Source organism: Larus michahellis, chromosome 12, assembly GCF_964199755.1.
Source record: "Larus michahellis chromosome 12, bLarMic1.1, whole genome shotgun sequence".
NCBI lineage: Eukaryota > Metazoa > Chordata > Aves > Charadriiformes > Laridae > Larus > Larus michahellis.
The window spans coordinates 3,926,613-3,945,710 of NC_133907.1; the positions used below are offsets into that span (position 1 = coordinate 3,926,613).

The 19,098-nt window shown below is 53.1% G+C and overlaps 1 protein-coding gene across 14 annotated transcripts in view; it reads right to left on the minus strand.

The window, feature by feature from the left end:
* The window catches only part of KCNQ2 (potassium voltage-gated channel subfamily Q member 2), a 78,100-nt gene extending 59,283 nt beyond the window's left edge, over window positions 1-18,817 (minus strand). For 4 of the 14 annotated variants that reach the window (XM_074604697.1, XM_074604695.1, XM_074604689.1 and 1 more), the window contains exon 1: window positions 18,425-18,814. In XM_074604697.1, the coding sequence (XP_074460798.1) occupies window positions 18,425-18,720 (296 nt within the window). In that variant the 5' untranslated portion in view covers window positions 18,721-18,814. Of the gene's footprint in view, window positions 1-18,424 lie in introns of all 14 variants that reach the window. The other 10 variants (XM_074604698.1, XM_074604691.1, XM_074604702.1 and 7 more) reach the window with 4 other exon arrangements.
* Window positions 18,818-19,098: the final 281 nt, after the last annotated feature.

Below are 19,098 nucleotides of genomic sequence, written 5' to 3' on the forward strand. Positions count from 1 at the left end.
TTCTGGATTGAAGCCTGAAAGGACAAAAGCCAACTGGAAATGACAGGGAATGGAGATCAAGATCTGAACGTTTACAGCAGAAAAAGGGGTTAAATTTAAGGAATCGGTTGTTTGTTTTGCAGGCTGGCTCTATTCATTTAACTTACTCAAGGCAACTCAACTCCGAGTAAAAGCCTTATTAATAATAATCACCGCATGCAAAGTTCTAGCTCAAATGTTCCTCTCCATCCTCGTCTAACATGAATCACTGGGAAATGCTTGTCTGCGTATTCTTCGTGCCCTGCGCACGCAGCCTCCGAGGAGCCAGATGTCTGGAGGAAAACCCAAAGTATTAATCAAGCCCATGCACCTGCCAGAAGAGTCTGTCTCCGCTGCGATTCAGCGCTGCCGGGATGAGGTTTTCGTTTAAAAACTTAGTGGGGAGAAATATATTCATGCAGCTGCAGAAACGGTTCACGGGAGAGAAAATCCTAAAGACCACGGTGCAATTACGGTGCGTTGGGAGGTAAATTAAGAGTACAAAACATTGGACATTTAAGTAATTCTTAAAATGTCTGCGCAGGCATTTACTCAGAGCGCATTCATTGATTTTAATGTGAGGGAAAGTTGCTGTCTCATGCAATGCCCGTATTATTCAGATTGAAATCTGAGCACTGCGCCGTTTCATCCCGCAGGGTATTCCCCCAAAAGAGCCTGTGCTTCCTCCCCACCTCTGAGAAACCATTACTGAAGAGCACAGGGACACGAGCCTTCCTCATCTAACCTTTACCTGCATATGGAGATCAAGTCATTTCCGTTTCTTACGGGCGAAGCCCTGCTTTTCTGCAACACCTCAAGAAAAATGAATTAAATAAATTTAAGATTTATACCGCATGGTTGGAGCAGGCAGGAATAAAAAAAAAAAAAAAATCTTCTTGCTGATGTCAAGCTTCTTTGACTGACCTGGGCAAGTCACTTGGCCTGACTTAACTGAGCTCGAAAACTGGGTTAAAAGCAAGATGCCCCTGTAAAATGTAATGCTGCATCTCATCTAAACATTCCTCGAGGGAACGGGATATACAAAAATAGGCTCCGGTCTAATTGCAGATAGGAAGATCGTCTCAAAATGTGCAGGGCTGGTTCCCGCTGCAGACAGGAATAGTAGCTGGTTTTTCAAAGGTCTGTCCCAGAATCAGTGATTCAGCTGGAGCCCGAGGTTTCCTGCCCGCAAAGGACAAGCTCTGTCTCGCTGAGCTCCTCGAGCTTCGCTTCCCCGGCTCTGACTTTGCACTGGTTTTATAGCACCAAGACTTACTTCTAAACCGAGCATCCTCGCCGAGAGCATCCGCAGGGAGCTGCCGGCACAGAGGCTCGGCGGCTCCCAGCAGCCGCACGAACCGTCTACAGATCCCCAGCAGGCAACTAAACAGCTCAAAATCTCAAGGTTGACTTTAAAAATCTCACTTTCCCCATGCCTCAAGCCCACGGTTTACGCTTCTGTAAAGGCAGGACCGCAGAGCTGTGCTCCGGGGCTCCCTCCCAGCTAACGGCGAAAGACAGCGGAGATTTTGGGTCCGTCCCCAGCTTCGTGCCTCCATAACGAGAAGACAAGAACGTGGCTTCTCGGAGCCAGCGGCTAACGGATAATGCCAAAGCATAAAACGCAAGCATTACCAAAGCACCGCTAATTTCATTTGCTCATCAGTTTATTTAATTAACCGAGTCTTGGTGAAAAGAAAGAAGTATTTGCAAACTGCCCGTATAATATGTCCTAGAGTTGGTAATTTTTGCCATCTGTTCAATTTTACTTCTCTCGTCCCAGCTAGTGACTAGGAAGGAGCTCCGAGCCAAAAAGCAGGAGAGCTTGTTCACAGCCTTTTGATTTTAGTCCCCAGAAGACGATGACCCTCAAGCTGGGTAAAAAAAATATACCCAGAGGAATAACGGGAGTGCTATAACCAGCAGAAACCGCAACTCTCCCCCACTCAGACTGGTACAAATCAGGAATAACCCCCTGAAAGCCACGGGGGCTGCACTGCCAGGAGAGCGCGTCCAGCTCAGCTGGATCCAAACCCCGCGATGCCCAAGAGACACCCGAGTTTGGCACACAAAAAACCACAGGATTAGGTCCAACAACAAGAAATAAAAGGCCAGCGGCCAGTTTCGGAGCTCTGCATCCCTTCCCCACAGCAGCAGGAGGGTGCGCTCCTCCACGGCAAAGGTGGCAGAATACGGCCCTGGTGCTTTTCACGTCCGCCGGGATGGAAGGCCTCTGCTGGGAGCAGTGCCTGGGCCATGCGGACAGGGGGGCCTGGGGGAGCCGCTCGGGGTGACAGGATGCAAAACAAACCCAGATCTCCGGAGAGCTCAGGCTTAAAAAGGCAGCGCTCTTTAGCCCTAAAAAAATTGCTGAAACAGCTGGTTATGCTGCATGGAGGGGAGGGCATCAAAACAGCTGCCAGTCAAACTCCGCTCAACTTTGCCACTAATATAACTATTTCGGGTCTTCCAGGAGCTTCAAAGTCCTTTTCCACCAATCTCCCCTCTACAGCAGTAAAGTTTCCCTGAGCCAGATTTTTCCTGGGGAGCCAGATTTGTCCCCGAGGAGCGATGGGGAGATGCTCCTGCCATCACCCACGCCGGTGTCCCCTTTTGCTCAGGGCAGAGAACAGCCAGCTCGTGACACCTGCCCCACCTGCACAGGCAGCACCAGGTCTGCCAGGGCACAGCCTCTCCTCACACCGGACAAATTAATCCCCAGCACCAACGGGTGGTTAATCACTTCTGTTATCTCTTGCTTCTTCTCCGGCATAAGTCAAACGCAACAAGCGGGTGGCCAGGTGTGGATGGGTGAGCGGGTGAACCCCCGTCATACAGCGCCCTTTGCAGGGGGACAGGCTGCCCAGGGAGGAGGACAAAGCAATGGTCCTGCCAGAAGAAATAAATAGAAGAAATAAAGGCAACCTCCATTACAAGGGAGCCGCCTTTTTAAAGCCTTTCAGGCTGGGCAGCTTTGGGGGCTCGTTGAGAGCCAGCATGTGCCGACCGGGGCTTTGTGGCTTGCCTGGACACTTGCAAAGAAGATGGCATTACCTCCTCTACAGCTCCCCAAAATCCTCCCTGAGTGGAAGAGGGGAGGAATGATGTGTGTCTCCCCCAGTCCCTGCGGCGCAGCCATTCGCAGCCCAGCGCCACACTTTAATCTCATTTAAGGCCACCCTACCCAGCAGGTTCCCGAGCCCCGTGCCTGGCCCTCGCGGCTACAAACCATCCACAGGCAGGGGCAGCCGGGAACCAGCCCCAGCATCGCCCAGGTGCACGAATGCACCTCTCCGGCTATCCCGCTTCCTAAGGCAACGAGGCTCCTGCCATCGCCCTCTCTGGCTCCCTCACTGTCCCTACCTAATGTTTGCACCCATTGGCCAATTTTCATCAAACCTGCCGAAGCACAGAGACCCAGCGATGGGCAGCAACGAGAAGGGGTGCACCCAAGGGTTTGCCCCTCGGAGGCGGCTGCCGTGGGAGCGTGGTGGGGCCAGCACATGCCATTGAGCCTGGGAGAGCCACAAGCTCGCGGGAACCAGCTCCCCCACTCCGCAAAGGACAGGTTTGTTCCCTTCTCCTTATTTCTCCGCGCCAGTAAACACAACAATAAATAGCAAGCTGCAGGAGGCAGATGATTGTGTGGTGAAAGGTGGAAAACATCTAAAAATGATTTAAAGCAGGGAGGAGGAAAGGAAGAGAGTGCTGCGGATTATATTCTCCGAGGAGGAGGAGGAGGAGTTCGGCTGGTGAAAGGCAGCAGAGACAGGGAAGGTTTTTCCTGCCCACCCCGCAGCTCCTTGCTCCAGGCGATGCTCAGGTCCTCCGTGCGGGTCCCTCTTTGCAGAGGTCCCTGGACCCAACCCTGACATGGGACCCCACCAGCTCCAGCCCTGGGATGGACTGGGAGCAAGGCCAGCACCGCAGGGGCCAGACCCACGGCCTTTTAAAGCTCATAAGTAACAGGGACACAGGGCATGGACACATTAAAGCTGAAGAGAGATTAACTAGCTGCCATTTCAACACGCCGGTAAATCAAAGTCGATGGAAGCCATATGCTCTGCTGGGAAGCATCCATCTCGTTGCCAGGGAAACATCCTTCCCGTTTAAAATGGCAGGCAAAAGCTTGCAAAAACCTGCTTTTAACCCCCTTTTCTCAGGCACAATCCAAGTCCCCCGGCAGCTCCCTGTGTGCCATACCACCGCCTGGGAGAGCTGCCACGGCTTAACTCGGGAGCTGGAGAAGGGGACGGGGCCTCTCCCAGCAGGTCCAAGGAAATCAGACACAGGCTGACAGCACTGTGACCCCGCGTCACAGTTTCCAGCTCATTCTCAAGCCGGTTTCCATGGTTTATGCTCTGGGAAAAACAGGGATCACCTGCCTGGGTCACATCACGCAGCTCCGCTCGGGGATGCTGCAGATGAGTGGTCCAGGAGGTGCCCAGCTGTGGGGCAAGAGACTTCCAGAGCCAGGGAATAACCGGATTACTGCTGCTTAAACCCAGCCACGTGCAAAGCAGCAGGTACCACCCGATGTCTTACAAGTAACAAGGAAAAAAACGTGACCTTGGAAATTACGGCAATCTGCAGCCAGGGCTTCAGGCTGGCAGGAATAACGATAAACCCATCACTGAGCTCCGCAGCTGGCTGCAGTCTGCAGCTGGCCTTGGGTCTCCTCCTCTGCATCTGCACCTTCTTGTTGTTCCCCCTAAGCCGAAATCAGAGAGTCATAGCATCTTCATGGTTGGAAAGGACCTTTGAGATCGAGTCCAACCATACACACACACACACACAAAAAAAACAACCCCTCACAACAAAAAAACCCCACAACCTACAATCTCTGCCACTAGTGCATGGCCTGAAGTGCCAAATCTAGATGTTTCTTAAATACCTCTAGTGATGGTGACTCAGCCACCTCCCTGGGCAGGCTGTTCAGTGCCTGACCACTCTTTCAGTAAAGTAATTCCTCCTAATATCTAACCTAAACCTCCCCTGCCGCAGCTTCAGACCATTTCCTCTGGTCCTGTCATTATTCACCTGGGAGAAGAGCCCAACACCCACCGCTCTACACCCTCCTTTCAGGGAGTTGTAGAGGGCAATGAGGTCTCCCCTCAGCCTCCTCTTCTCCAAGCTAAACATGCCCAGCTCCCTCAGCCTCTCCTCATATCACTTGATCACCATCATTGCCCAAAAACGCAGCCAGGATGGTTTGCTGGGGTCTCCGCTGGCTGATGGAGGTGAAGGCGATGGGGGGGGTGAGGAAGGGGCACCCCCAGAGCACAATTAATCCAGCATCAGGGGAGTCACAGCAGCACACATTCTCCAGCCTATTAATGCTAATGAATTTGCATGGGATTTTGTTTTAGACAGAAGATACAGACCAGCAGCCACGTGGGTACTGGGACAGAAAAGCGGACATCCTCCCGCAAAGACGTTACTTCTTTGTGTTTACTTCCAACCTCAGGCTCTCATAATTTTTTTTGCCCCTTTTTTTTTTTTTTAATTCTTCTCATTTATTGTAAATCCCACAAGCAGATGAAGCCAACTGTTAAAGTACGGAAACTGAGTATTTTCTATTCTGATAAGTAGCTGTGCTCTAACAACCTTTATAATGGAGACCAGAGACAATATTTAATAATTCAAAGCCGAGGAAGGCCTGACGGGACAAGGATACATGCTGAAGTCTCCCTGTCTGTATGGGAAATGGTTCTTACTGCAGGAGGAGGGAGAGGCTAGGGTTACAGCACGGGGAGCAGGGATGCTGCATTATGCTGCTGGCATCCCAAGGCGCTAAATTCCTCCGTACCTCAGCTCCCAAACTGGAAAACAGGGGTAAGGATTCCCCCCAGCCCACGGGGGCACAGCTGAGGTTAAGCCCACAAATAGCTCAAGGCATGCCCATGGCCCTCAGCAATGAATAAGTCCTCCTAGAGCCTGGCACAACAGCACCTGCAAAGCACGCCAGAAACCAAGGCTCCCGTGGACCAGCGCCAACAGCAGCATCTTAAATGACAGCGCAAAGCCACCGGGGAGCACGCAAGAGCAACGTCCTCCAGCACACGACACCAGGGCATGCCCAGCACCGCAGCCAAGGTGTTAGTGCTCCCCCTGTACCACATCTCAAGGCGGTTGCCACAGCCCTGAATCCCTTCTCCCAGCCGCTCAACTTGGCTCTTAACGCCGGTGGCAGCAGCCGGTGCAGAGCCTGCGAGCAGACGCTGCAGCACGACTTCTCCACCAGGGCATCCTGCTCCCGCCAGCGCCGGGACGGAGTCACCTTCACTTGGTGGCATCGTAGCAAGATCTCCCCAGCGACTCGTCAGCCGGCTCCGAGATACGCTCGGGCTGTCTGGGAATTATGTCACCAGGCACTGTAAATATCAAATGGCCCTTTTATGATCCTGCGCGCTCCTTCCTACCTCCTTCCTTGGCTCGGAGCCTCGCGAGTGGTCTGTGCTGCGCGTTGAGGACACCGACAGTGATAAAAAGCAATGAATGGATAATAGCCAGGTAGTATTTCGAGTTACAGCATCATCGGCCTGCTGCTAAGCCGAAGCGGGAGCAGCTCCCCGTCCGTCCTGGTTGTGTAACCCGGCCTCGCAGGACCTTCCCCGTAATTACAGGGCCTTTCCCTGCAGTCCCGTGGGGGCCGAATGCTGCATCCGTGAAAGGATGCTCAGAGGTTAGCCTCCTCTCTAGCACATTTTTTTTTCAGTCTTCCCTAGAAACAGCAAAGAGCGAGAGGAAGCAGGAGACAAAAAAAAAAAGAAAAGGTTTAATTAATCTTCATTTAATTTCTGCTGTGCTTTCAGCAAATGAAACATAAGCTGTCCCATCAGGTCTGGGCTACCTCCCTGGGCTGCTCTGCCAGCCCTTGTGTTTCACACATGGGATGCACATCCCGCCGCAGCAGCAGGGAATGCCATTGGGGTTGGCTCCGGCCACTCTTCCCAACTCACATCCCACGGGGACACGGCTGCAGGGCAGACAGGCCTCCCCCGTCACGGATGGGGGCTGGCAACCCGTTAGCTTAATGAGTTTCTCCAGAATTTTTAATAGCCGTCTGCTCCCACGTGGAGAAGGGCCAAACGAGCAAGGCTAGGTAGGACTGGAACTCGTTTTGGAGGTTCAGCCCGTTTCTCTGCAGGGAGCTGGGGCTTGGGAGGTGCTCCCCACCGAGGACACCCCAGGGTGGGCTTATTGGCTCTGCAGGGTGTTTGCAAGGAGGGACAGGAAAAATGGCAAATTCAATGGAGGTGTTCCCCAGGTGCCCAAGTTCTTGCATACGGATGGGTCAAGCTCAGGACACCCAGGCAACATCAACTCCTGTCTACTAGCAGGTCTCCCAGATTTGCTTTTTCCAAAGCACAAGGTGGAGACCTGAGGTTGGGATATGCCTCACACACACACAGAGAATGGTTCGGGTTGGAAGGGACCTTAAAGATCACCCAGTGCCACCCCCTGCCCTGGGCAGGGACACCTCCCACCAGACCAGGTTGCTCCAAGCCCCGTCCAACCTGGCCTTGAACCCCTCCAGGGATGGGGCAGCCACAGCTTCTCTGGGCAACCTGGGCCAGGGGCTCACCCCCCTCACAGCAAAGAATTTCTTCCTGATATTTAATCTAAACTCATCTACTTGTAGACGTCTCCATCTCCCAGCAGAAACAATGGGACAGAGACACCTTTAGAGTCCCATTCACTTCTCTTATTCAGGCACTTTCGTTACCTTTCCCTGTACTCACAACCTCAAATCATTCCCCCCATACTAAGGCAGGTTAATCCATCACCAACTTAAAACCAAGTTCAGACCTACAGCTGTGTTATTTATCCCCGACTCAGATGGGAGACCCACTGATTCACAGGCTCGGCAGCTCGCTCTGTGCCATTTCGCACGACTCGAGATGCTCCCAACCACCCGCAAACAGGCATCGGGGGGAGCGCAGGCGCAGGGCCTGGAGGGGCAGCTCAGAGAAGGTTTCAAATTATATCTGATTTCTGTTGCGGAAAAGAAGAACATCAGCAACAACAAAAGGTCAAGGCAGAAATTCTTCCCACCCTTCATTAGCTGGTACAGTAAGACAGAAGCTGCTAAATAAGGAAAGCATTAAAAACATCTAGATGTTAAAGGGGAAAACGTGGGAAAGAAGAAAAATCCAGTGCAAAATTCTGTGACTGCATGTCATGCCTGGCAAATTGCAGACAAAGAGCTCAGAAAATTCTCCTTTTCTCTAGGTCTCTTTCCTTCCTTACAGGAATAGCCATAATTAAGAAAAAGACAACCACAGCAATGTGCATCCAGCAGCCGTAAGGACCAAACCACGAGGTCACGTTAACAAAGTTTCTTTAGCGCTGATACGGATTAAATGCATCGGCCCCTCAGGCTACGGAGACAGAGCCCTCATGAAGTGCCAGCAATTTAGTTCAAGACATAATGACATGAGGACTTGTCCCTCTGGCTCAGGGTGATGCTTAATTGGGTGCGAAGCCAGCTTTTGGATGAACATTGCCATTAGCACGCTGGCTTCTTTGCAGCTCCCCCGAGAACTGTTACGTGAGGGGCTCTCCTTGCACCCCCAAACTCACACGCAGCAAGGCAGCTTTCTACGAGGCCACCAAGCAAGCACGGGATGTGGCTGAAAAGGGCCATCCCAGGAGATAAGACACAGTGAAAACCCGGCAGCTCCTGCACTGATGATGTCTCAGAGGAGCCCATCTTCATCTGCCCGTGGCACCTCCAGTCCCTGCTCTGACAGCAACGGAGAATTACAGCCACTCTCCTAAGTGGAATATCTCATCTCATCAGGAATATCTCATCTCTCTTAAGTAAGAAAAATCTCACCAACCGAAAACCCAACAGTGTCAGCAAATCGACCTTAGGGAAGAAGAGGAGGTCCAAATCGTGCTTTCCTCTTGCTCACAACCTCCTGTAGAGCAAGACTTGCTCCCGGCCATGGACACACAGTACGCTGTGTCCTAGCAGCTACGCCACGCAAACTCCTACCCGTGCTCCAAACAGCCATGCTCCTTCAGCCAGGAGAGACGGGATCAGCAGCACGAATCTTCCAAACGATGGAGCCAGTTTGAGGGTTGGTTTTGCTGCTCATTCAAGCCTGGAGTCTTTATATAGAGTCAGGGCAGGATCCAAAAGCGGAAGAGAGACACCCACTCCCAGGGAGTGTAACACACACACTGAAATAAATAGCTCCCTGCCTAAGGAGATGACTCAGGGATCTCACTAGTCCTTAAAGCACAAATCATTGCTAATAAACCCTAGGAGACTTGGGGGAAGGCCCAGTGAGGGGTTAACCCGACAAGACATGGTATTTCCAGCCGTGCCAGACATAGAGGAAGGACGAGTAACCACAGAATTAAACCAGTGTCCAACACTGAAGCAATGGCCACACCAGCCTGAGCCCTTCGTGCCGTCTACCTCCTCCAAGAGCAATGAGTAGTCCTTGTTACTGGGGAGAGGTTTTGGTTTTCACTGCCCCTCCTGGAAGCACTCAGGCCTAACCACTGCATGGCTTGACGTGGCAGGAGCAACGCGGCCTCGCTCCCTGCTTGTCCAGCTATCAGATACAGATATTTATATTTAACTCCTTTGCTCTCCTCCTGAGTGACAGATGGAGTGCTCTTACATCCCTTATTATGTTCTTCAGATCAGGTAACAAACCTCCGAGCAAGCACAAACTCAATTAATGGCCACTTCGAGACTCCGAGTTGTGCGAAAGCCCATAAACACGCAGGAAAAAAAGCCTCCCAGTGCTGTCATTTTGCTGCCGCGTACAACACTCGAACAGTGAGAAAGCCAACAAGCCCAATTCACAGCCCTCTACGCGCCGCATTTGCAATGAACAGCAAGACCACAGCGAACTGCCCCAGTATGGGTGAGCCACGGCCCCGGGAAGACGCGCCTTCGTTCTCCCAGCCCAAAGTTAACTCCGCTGAGGTCCTCAGACCACGGGATTTCCCTCCAAGATAAACCCGACGGTGTCTCTGAGAGTCTGCTCCGGTCAAAACAAACCCCACTTTCTTTTGCAAACCCAAGGAGCATGAATAGAAACCAACCCACCAATTCAAAAGCAGATGAGAAGCCGGGCAAACACTGTTAAAAAGAAAAAGCCGAGCAAAGATAACATTTACCAGCCCTTCCCTGACAACTGCTTTATGCCTTTCATCTGTCTTGTCTGTTCAATACAGTAAGTCCTTAGAGCAGGGACTGGCTCTTTTTGGCTTGACGTACAGAAGAGAAGCTTGTAGACCTCTATTTCCATTACGGGTGCTCACACGCTGCTGTTAATATTAATGGAGTATTGTTTTCCCCTTGGTTTGCACTTTAACTACTATTTGACTGAAGTTTTTCTTTTTCTTTTGTGCCGCGTATTACTTGTTCCAAGCGTATCAAACCAAAGTTGGAACAAGCACACACAGCAGGTACCCAGACACAAGCTACCGCATTCACACGCGAGACGGAGAAGAGGTGTACGTGAGTCACCTTTGAGTCAGGATTTCTGCTAGGTTTTGTTTGGTTTTTTTTTTTTTTTTTTCCCCCCAGGCATCATCGTAACTTTATGGAGGGTGACAGCGTATCCGTGGAAGCAGCACTAGGATTGCCTCTCCTGCTGCGCTCATCCACCGCAGCGTGCGACAGCAGCTCAGTTATCACCCCAGCCGTATTTTGCGTCGACACTGTCACCTCCCCCTGGCTGGCAAAGCTCGAAATGAGAAAGCAGGACTTCCAGGCAGAACAGGGTTTGTTTACAAATGAGGCATTTGTGAATCCCTGGGAAAGACCCTCCGGAAGGCAAAAATCTCTGTGTCTTTTGATCTTGTCCTGAAGAGACCAAGTGCCAGCCACGATGGACGGCCGGGATCCTCAGATGGAGAGTGGTCACCTCCCAACCCACGCAGGGACAGACGCTCCCTCTGACCTTGCCTGTCCTCTTGTTCCTTTGCCCTGTCCCACCCTCCCGCGGGAGGATTGAAAAAAGGAGGATTTCTGAACGAACACTGACCACTGGGCACTCTCCTCTGAGAGCCTAAACACAACTGTAGCTGCTTATGAACGTTAATCAGTATTAATAAGGCTTGATTATCTTCTGATTTCCCCTGGGTCCCGGGGGTTGGAGGTCCATGAGTTGATCAGGCTTTGCTATAAAGGTTCTTTTCCCAAAACCTTTTCTCAAACGTTGCTGAGTAAATGTGGATCTCGGATCCTGGTCATCCCGTTTCAATGCGGATCAGCCCCATCTCTCACCGTGACCTTACCTGGCAGGGTGTCCACGGAGGAGTTCTGGGTCTGAACTCCCCAGTTCCTACAGGCTGGGGCAGGAGGTGGGAGATGCCTCGACTCACTCCAGTTTTCAGTTTGAAGTTGTGCCAGGCTCCGTCTTCCCTCTCTGTTGTCTGGACTCATCCCCCCCAGCTTTCCCCTAAGGTATGCAAGGGAACTTGCATCAACTCTCTGCCATCAACAGAGAGAAACGGGCACTTCCAGAAGGCAGCCCTGCCCACCTGAGATCTGCACGGAGGCTCCTATGGGATTTCCACGAGGAACCCAGCAGGTATCTGAGCATCACCGAACCCCAGCTGAACGCCCACTCCACCTGCGACGTCTGGCCATTGTATGCACTGAAACAAATCCAGTGAGTGCTCAGTCACGGGGCTCACACAGACAGGGCTGCTGCTGCGCCCAGCACTCCAGGTGACCCTCATGGAGCTTTAAACCACCTCCCTACAGCAGCAAGAGGCGAGAAGATCTTGCAGCCAGTGACTTATGTGAGATGCTCCCCAGCAAACAACACTATATGTAATTAATTCAGTGTTTTAGAATAAATGCACATGACTCCCACCCCCCAAAAAACCACCTTCCATGTAAGTGTCACAGGAGGCTGCATTCGCAGCTTACCCAGGACAAGGCCAGGAGAACCGCGTGGGGAGCTGAGGTCACCCCCAGCTTCAGTGGGCTGACCAAGTACCACCCAACTCGTTCTTACTGGAGAAAAACGTCATTTTTCTTTTACCTTGGGTGGGTGGGCACGTCCACCAAGGGACCATATTTAAATACCTACTCCTGTAGTCCTGGTGGGGCCATCTTTTGCCATAGGCGAGTGTCAGAGTAGCCCAAATGGTTTTGGCTTGTGACCCGATGAGGAGCCATTTAAACATACGGTGGTAAAGGACCCAGCTGTGCCAGCCAAACCCTTCGGCACTCCCTGGTTTTGCCCTCGTGTGCTCACTGATCAAATCACCTTGCAACACGCCTCCTGCCTAAAGACATTCGAGAAGCTCAGCTCAGACCACCACAATAACCTGGTTTTGAAATCGGGTTCCTTTTTGGCCGTTGGGGGCTAAAAGCCATTGTGTTATTCTGCAGCAATGTGCACCTCGGTGCTGGAGACCTCCTCTCTCTCTGATGCAGTGGGGACTGGGGACATTTCACACCAGCACAGACGGGCTCACGTTTGCCTGAGAAGCACACCGTAGACACAGTTTAATCCTTTGTAGGAACCACTCTCCATCTTTCTCAGCTCTCCTGTATCTTCTCTACAGGAGATTACATAGCAGAAAAAGGGACTGGCACATCTCCCTGCCACCACAATTTAAAGAGGAATCTGTCCCTCAAGAACTGCCTGAGAAACCAGCTGAGCACTTGGGCTACCTTAAAAAGGATTATGCAGGGCTACGTGTTTGCTGCTTAAATCCCAGATGCCAAATACTAAATGTATGTGGGTTTTTTTTATCCTGGTGAGCCCCACTGATGCCTAACTGACAGGCAAACCCTCTACCCTGCCCCACCAAACAAACCACACCGTGTCTCACCCTGCTGACGTCCCTTCCCTCTGCTGCAATGCAAAAAAAAAAAAAAAAAAGAAAAGAAAAATCAAGAAATCTAATTTTTGCTAACTACATCTCTTTAAGCAATGCCCATCTTTCCTTTAGGGTGGGGATTTCGGGCTTGCTTTTGGGGTTATTCCCTTTTATGATAAATTGAGCCATAGGAAGTCTCACCTGGTTGAGGTGTGCTGCAGCACAGAAAGGAGGTCACCCAGAGGATCGGCTTGTTTTTCATTTCTTTAATGTCAGTGTGGGGCGAATGTGACGGCTGGAACGTGACACATTAAAGCAACTGAAATCAGGTTGCTCCCACCAAGCTCTGACTAAGCAGCTGGAGAGGAGCTCGTGAGGCATCACACCGCGGAGGTCCCTGGTCCCCAGGACAGGCACAACTGCACAGCTGAGCTCAAAGCCCAGCAGGTCCATTAAATTCAACGCTTACGGGAGACCTCTATTGGCACCTCCATCCCACATACTCAACTAGGAGGTGGGGAGGAGAACCCAAGAGGTCCCTGCACATCGCTGGTGGATGGGCTGAGTTTGGTGGCATCACACCTCCTAGCAATACCCCGGTCTGTGGGTGAGGGCTTGCCATGAAACACCACCCCTCGCTGCTTGGGGATGGATAAATGAGACTGGCCAACTAAATTTACGCGTCTTAAAACCATTATTGAAAAAGTAAGTGGAAAACAAAACAAAACACAAGAGCTGCCTAAAAATCCAACCCAGGCAGCAGAAAAATGGCTGCAGGTTCCCAGAGTCGTTCCATCTGATGCAAAAGATCATCTGGGAATGGATCTATATGAAACAACCTTGTTTTCATCAGTCCCTGAGGAGGGGAAGGAGTCAGAAAAGCGGCGACCTCTGCACCAAGAAACCCTGGACCTTCAGGGAAGCAATCGCATCAACCCTCCATCCTCCCACCGCGCCAACCGTGGCCATGCCAGGATGCAGGCGGCACAGGGAGGAGACTTTCTGGAGAGAGAGGTGGCTTCTGGCTAGGTTAAAAGGGAAGAACAAACGGGACGGGGATGGCACAAGGAAATTTTAATAAATTAGATGGGGAGGAAATGTTCTTCCTTATTATAATTTAAGTCCGTGCACTTGCTTAATTAACTGAATGCATGGTGCACAGTATGCGGATAAAAAATGCACCCAAACTATTTTTAACGCAGTTAAAAAGACGCATTAAGGTTGTAAATTCAAAGTAGGAAACGCAAGGATTGCGTTGGCCCTGGGCACACAGCTTTAGAAGTCTCTGAATACAGGCTGTTTTCTTGCTACTGCCCCAAATCCAGGCCCCGTCTTCAGCTCAGGGACCAAAGACGAGCAGCTCACCGGGGGGGATCAGCAAACGCGTCTCCGGATGCATCAGGCCACGGGGGTGCCCTCTGCAAGCACCTGGCTGAGGCTGGCACAGAACACAGCGATCCCTCTCGAAATAAGAGGGCAGGTAGGGACAAAAATCACTTTCAAGTATCGCAGCCCTACAAACTCAGCACCACCGAGCACAGGGCAGGTTACAATAACCAAGGTAAAAGGACTAGAAGAAAAAAAAAATAAATTATTAAAAGAAATAAAATGGAAGCATTTTGGAAGCAAAATGCCTCCCCATGCAGAGAAGGTCTACCACAAGATCTAAGTGCTGCTGCATCCCTCAAAAAGCCTGGCCTGCTATTCAGGCACAAGCTCAACTTTTCAAGTTTCAGCTCAACCTTGAGCAGAATGAGGCCACGTGCGGCATTGCCAGGGCTCTGTCAAAAAGAAAAAAAAAAGAAAAAAAAAAGGGGGGGAGGAGGGGGAATAGAAAAGAAAGGCGCTGAGATAAATACTGGGAGAAGATGCGAGACAGGGGAGGCTCAGACCTCCGGCAGCCAGAGCCCGCCTCCAGCCATGCTCAAAAGTGGGACCCATCAGGCTCAGCTGTCCATGGGGCTTCACGAAATATATATATTATATACATAAACACACAGCTACCATGAGCAGGTCACCCAGTTGTGTCAGTGTAGGAAGAGCTAGTAAGTACAAAAATGAATCACAGCACAGAAATATAAAATAGTGCTTTTGCTCGCAGAGGTAACGGCGCTTTTACAGAGGCAACATCTGAGATGAGACCACGTTAACGCGTTTGGGGCTGAGGGGTGGGAGTTGCTCTGAATTTCCCTGGTTTCTTATGCATGAAATGGTGCAAAAGGGAACGAGCGATGACTGGAAGAAGAGGTGGGGAAAGCAATCGGGTGGATTGGAGCTGGGATGCAGCACTGGAAATAAATGCAACTTGCAGAGGCATCTCGAGGCGGTGCAGCAGTCACCCGGTGTGATACCAGCCTGGGAGGTGGGCCTCTGCAGATCGGCATTTCTCAGAGGTACTTATGCAGAAGCACCTCTCAGATTCATTAAAACACGTCCATGCTGGAAGAGTCTCTACAGTTTGTGTCTTGGCGCTTGGGTGCAGGGTGGCTGCCCGAGCAGCACAGCAGCCCCACGCCTAAAAACGCTGTGGGGGTCTGTAAGAATCTGCAGGAGCTAAAAATCCAGCCTCGCAGGGTCACAAACTCATCTCTACAAGCTAAAATCCAACCTCGCAGGGTCACAAACTCATTCACGCTGGAAACAGGTCCTAAATCTTCATGGAAGAAAGCCCCTGCGAGCAGCGGGAGCAGAGATACAGGGATGCTGGTAGATGGGGTCCGGGATGGAGGGGCTGAGCGATGCACAGCCCAACACGGTGGCAGGACAGGGTCCCCCAGCCACAGCCTCCCTCAGGGCCCCCACTCCGGCGGTATGAAGGGTAAAAGTGTTTTTGTGCTCAAGGCTTTGGCACAAAATGGTGTTTTGGGCAGAAGGAGATGGCGTGACCCCAGTAGCGCAGGTAGGGCACTGCACCAGCCATCGGGACGTCGGGGGTGGCTCCAGCTCGCCCGTACAAACTTTATGACCTTGAGCCAGTCCCTTCACCCTCCCATATCTTTAAAAAGCTTAGTGGCTGCTTATTCATCTGCCCTGCCTGTCTGGATTACAGACACCCAGAAAACCCTCTCCCTGCCCCACGCAAACACATGCGCATCTGGCACAGGCCATGCCAGGCTCGCCCAGCCAACAGAGGGCACTAACTGGTGCATGGGCTTATCCTGGTGATTTGTATGATGTTTAACATACCCTTCAGCTCTTTAAACAATATATTAGCAAACTGCGAAGGCTAAACCTATGATGTGTATAGTCCAGAAGATTGGATTCCACATAACTTCCCGACACACTGTTAAAAAAATTAATTATATCACCAATGCTTCACAGACATTGGTGCAATTACCACCTCAGCCCTGAATCCAGCCTCCACGCCTCCATTTCCCGATGGGTGCGAGAGTGGAGGGTCAGAGGATGGTTTCGCAGTGGTTACGTCTCCCGGATGCTTGAGCATCTGCCCCAAGGTGATCCAGGGAGGTTGCCCAGCTCCCAGCGCATCCCAGGCCAGCGGTTTCTGATGGGAGAGCACGGCTCCACGTGGTGTCACGGCAGGTACAAGTGGAGTCACGAGCCCAGGAGAGATGCAGCTGCTTGGGCTGGGGCAGGGGGGGGAAAGGCATGTCGGGGATGCGGCTACGTGGTGAGAGCCAAGGGGCACCGCAGCCTGGCACCAGGGACGGGGCATTCCCGGGGAAAGTGAGCCCTGGCAGGAGGTCAGTTTGGGGTGTCCCCGCTCCTGCCCTGTGAGGATTACCAGCTGCCCAAAAAAATGTCACCGCAGAGAGCCAGGGGGGTCAGAAGTTAAGACGGAGTAGCTGAAGAAGCCAAGGATGCTTATAAACCCCTCACAGTCAGGGCTACCGCTTGCCATTTGGCTTTCATCCCCTTCCACCTCTGTCATTGTCACCCCAGTGTCCCCAAGCTGGGGTGTCACCTGTATTTAATAGCTTACAGCGCAGGCTGCACCCAACGTCCCCCCATCCTCGGCGCACACACAAGCAAGCACCCGGCTCGCAACGCGAACGCTTGGCCCCTCCACGCGATTCTGGAGGATTTTGCGACACAAACCATCTACAAGTCGAGGGGACGGCCCTGAGCATGGAGGATGCTCAGGAGTCCCAGCGTTGGACTCCACACTCCTCATCGCAACCACAACTGAGCTCCACAGACACTCCCTCTTCTCTTTTCTCCCATTTCCCTGGGGGAATGAGCTCCCGGAAGGACCCCAACCCGCTGCAGCGCATGGCAAAGCTCCCCCTTCCCACCCAGCCAGCATTTCACCGACTGGACTCACCAACACCTCCCTGGAAGGCCTCAATGTACAAAATGGCTGAGGAGCAGAAAGCATATTCCGACACCTTATCTGAGAATGGCATAACAGCAAAATAACGGGGGGAAAAAAAAACCCCGAAAGGCCCAAAAAATCCTCTTGCCAGGGCTGACAGAGGCCCTAGCCATAATGAAAAACATGCAAACAAAAAAAAAACCCACCGGCACCAAGGGAACGAGCACCCAAGCCTGAGCCCAGGCCTGCAGAAGAGCCTGGTGGGACTGTGGAAAGTCCCAGAGGGAAGGGAGTTGCAGTAACACAGCAATTTATCTTGACCCTCCCTTTGCAATCCTCCAAACAACGGGAAGTCATCTGCGCTCCCTATGCAGCAATGCCTTCAGATATGGGCATCTTTCTCCCAAACGGCGGGTCAGATGTGGCCATTTCTGGCAAAAAAAAAAAGGGGGTGGCAGCGGGGAAATGTGCACCCTGGGACTGCTCCTTTGTTTACCGCTCCATGGCTGTGCAGTCAGGAAGCCCCAGACACCGATTAGCATTTCTTTCTAGACTCATCTTCCATTCAGCCACTTCCCACAGGGGGACAAGAAATACCTCCAGAGGCCAGCGCAGAGCCACAAAACCAACCCCCGGCCCCAAACCCTCCGCAGCAACCAAAAATGGGGCCGGGGGGGGGGTGGGGAGGGGGAAGGAGGAGGGAAGGAGAGACAGTGCCTGAGCAGAGCTTTTTTGTTCCCCTGCTCACAGCATTGCTATGGTGATTTCAAGCAAGACGGAGGAGCAGTCCCTACCCATCACTCCCGCTGCTCCAGCCCCCTGCACCGACCGCAGGGAGCGGCCCCTTCCCCCGCCAGCGGGAGCGGGCAGGAGGAAGGCGGGGGACGCCGGGGGACCGGTGCATTGCATCTCCCCGGGGAGCCACCCCCCATCTCTGCAGGGACAGCTTCTCCCCCGCCCCGGATTGCCCTCCCCACCGTCACACACCCCGTCCGCGGGCGCAGCGTGCCCGGGTACCGGCAAAGGGATGCAGCGGCGGCCCGGCTGCTCGCGGGGGAGGCGGAGGAGAGTTGGGGGGGGGGGGGGGGGAGGCTCAGCCTCCGCTACCCCCTAGCATCCCCCCGGGGGCTCCCCAACCAGCCCTGGCACCCGGCATCCCCTCCCTGCACCCGCTCTGCAGCTGGAGCATCCTTCGGCATGCGTTTTGGGGGGGGGGATGGAGAGAGGGGGCTGTCAAGGGCAGATCCGGACCGGGTGCGTGTGGAGGTCTCTCCCATGGGGTTTGCGCCCCCCCCTCCCCAAATTCCTTTTACTCACACGTATGCGTGGTAAATGAAAGCCCAGCCCCGCGGTCTCTCCAGCACATTGTAGAGGAAATTCTGCAGCTTGCGGTAAAAAGCATTCCTTTTGGGGGGCTTCCCGCTGCCCGACACCCCGGAGCGCGGCTTGCTGAGGATGCTGCCCCGCTTGGTGCTCTCGGAGCCGGCGATGAGGAGCGCTCCGTCCCGGCTGGAGTCCGGGGCTCCCGGGTCCAGCCCCACGAAGCCCACCTTCAGCTTCTTTTCGGCGGCGGGTCCCGGGTAGACGCCTCCGTTGCGGGATTTCTGCACCATGGTGGCGGTCGGGGGAGGGGGGTGGGATGGGGAGGGGGGGGGGGGGGCGGCGGGGCCGGGGGCGGCGGGGGGCTCCGCCCGCGCTCCCCGCCGCTGCTCCGCGCCCGGCGCAGGCGAAGCCGCAGGAGCCGGCTGCAATCTGCTCCGCCAGCGCCGCCCCGCCCGCGCCCCCGCCCCCTTAACCCTTGCCCTCCCGAGCCGGCCCCCTGCAAAGGCAGCCTCCGGCAGTTTTTCCCCCCACACCCACACACCCCCCACCCCGAAAAATCCGGGTTCGGCACCCCCTACCCGAAAGGAAAAAAAAAAAAAAGAAATAAAAATCAGGCTCTGGGTTTTCCCCCAGAAATCGAGATCCGGAATCGTCCGCCCCAAACAAGG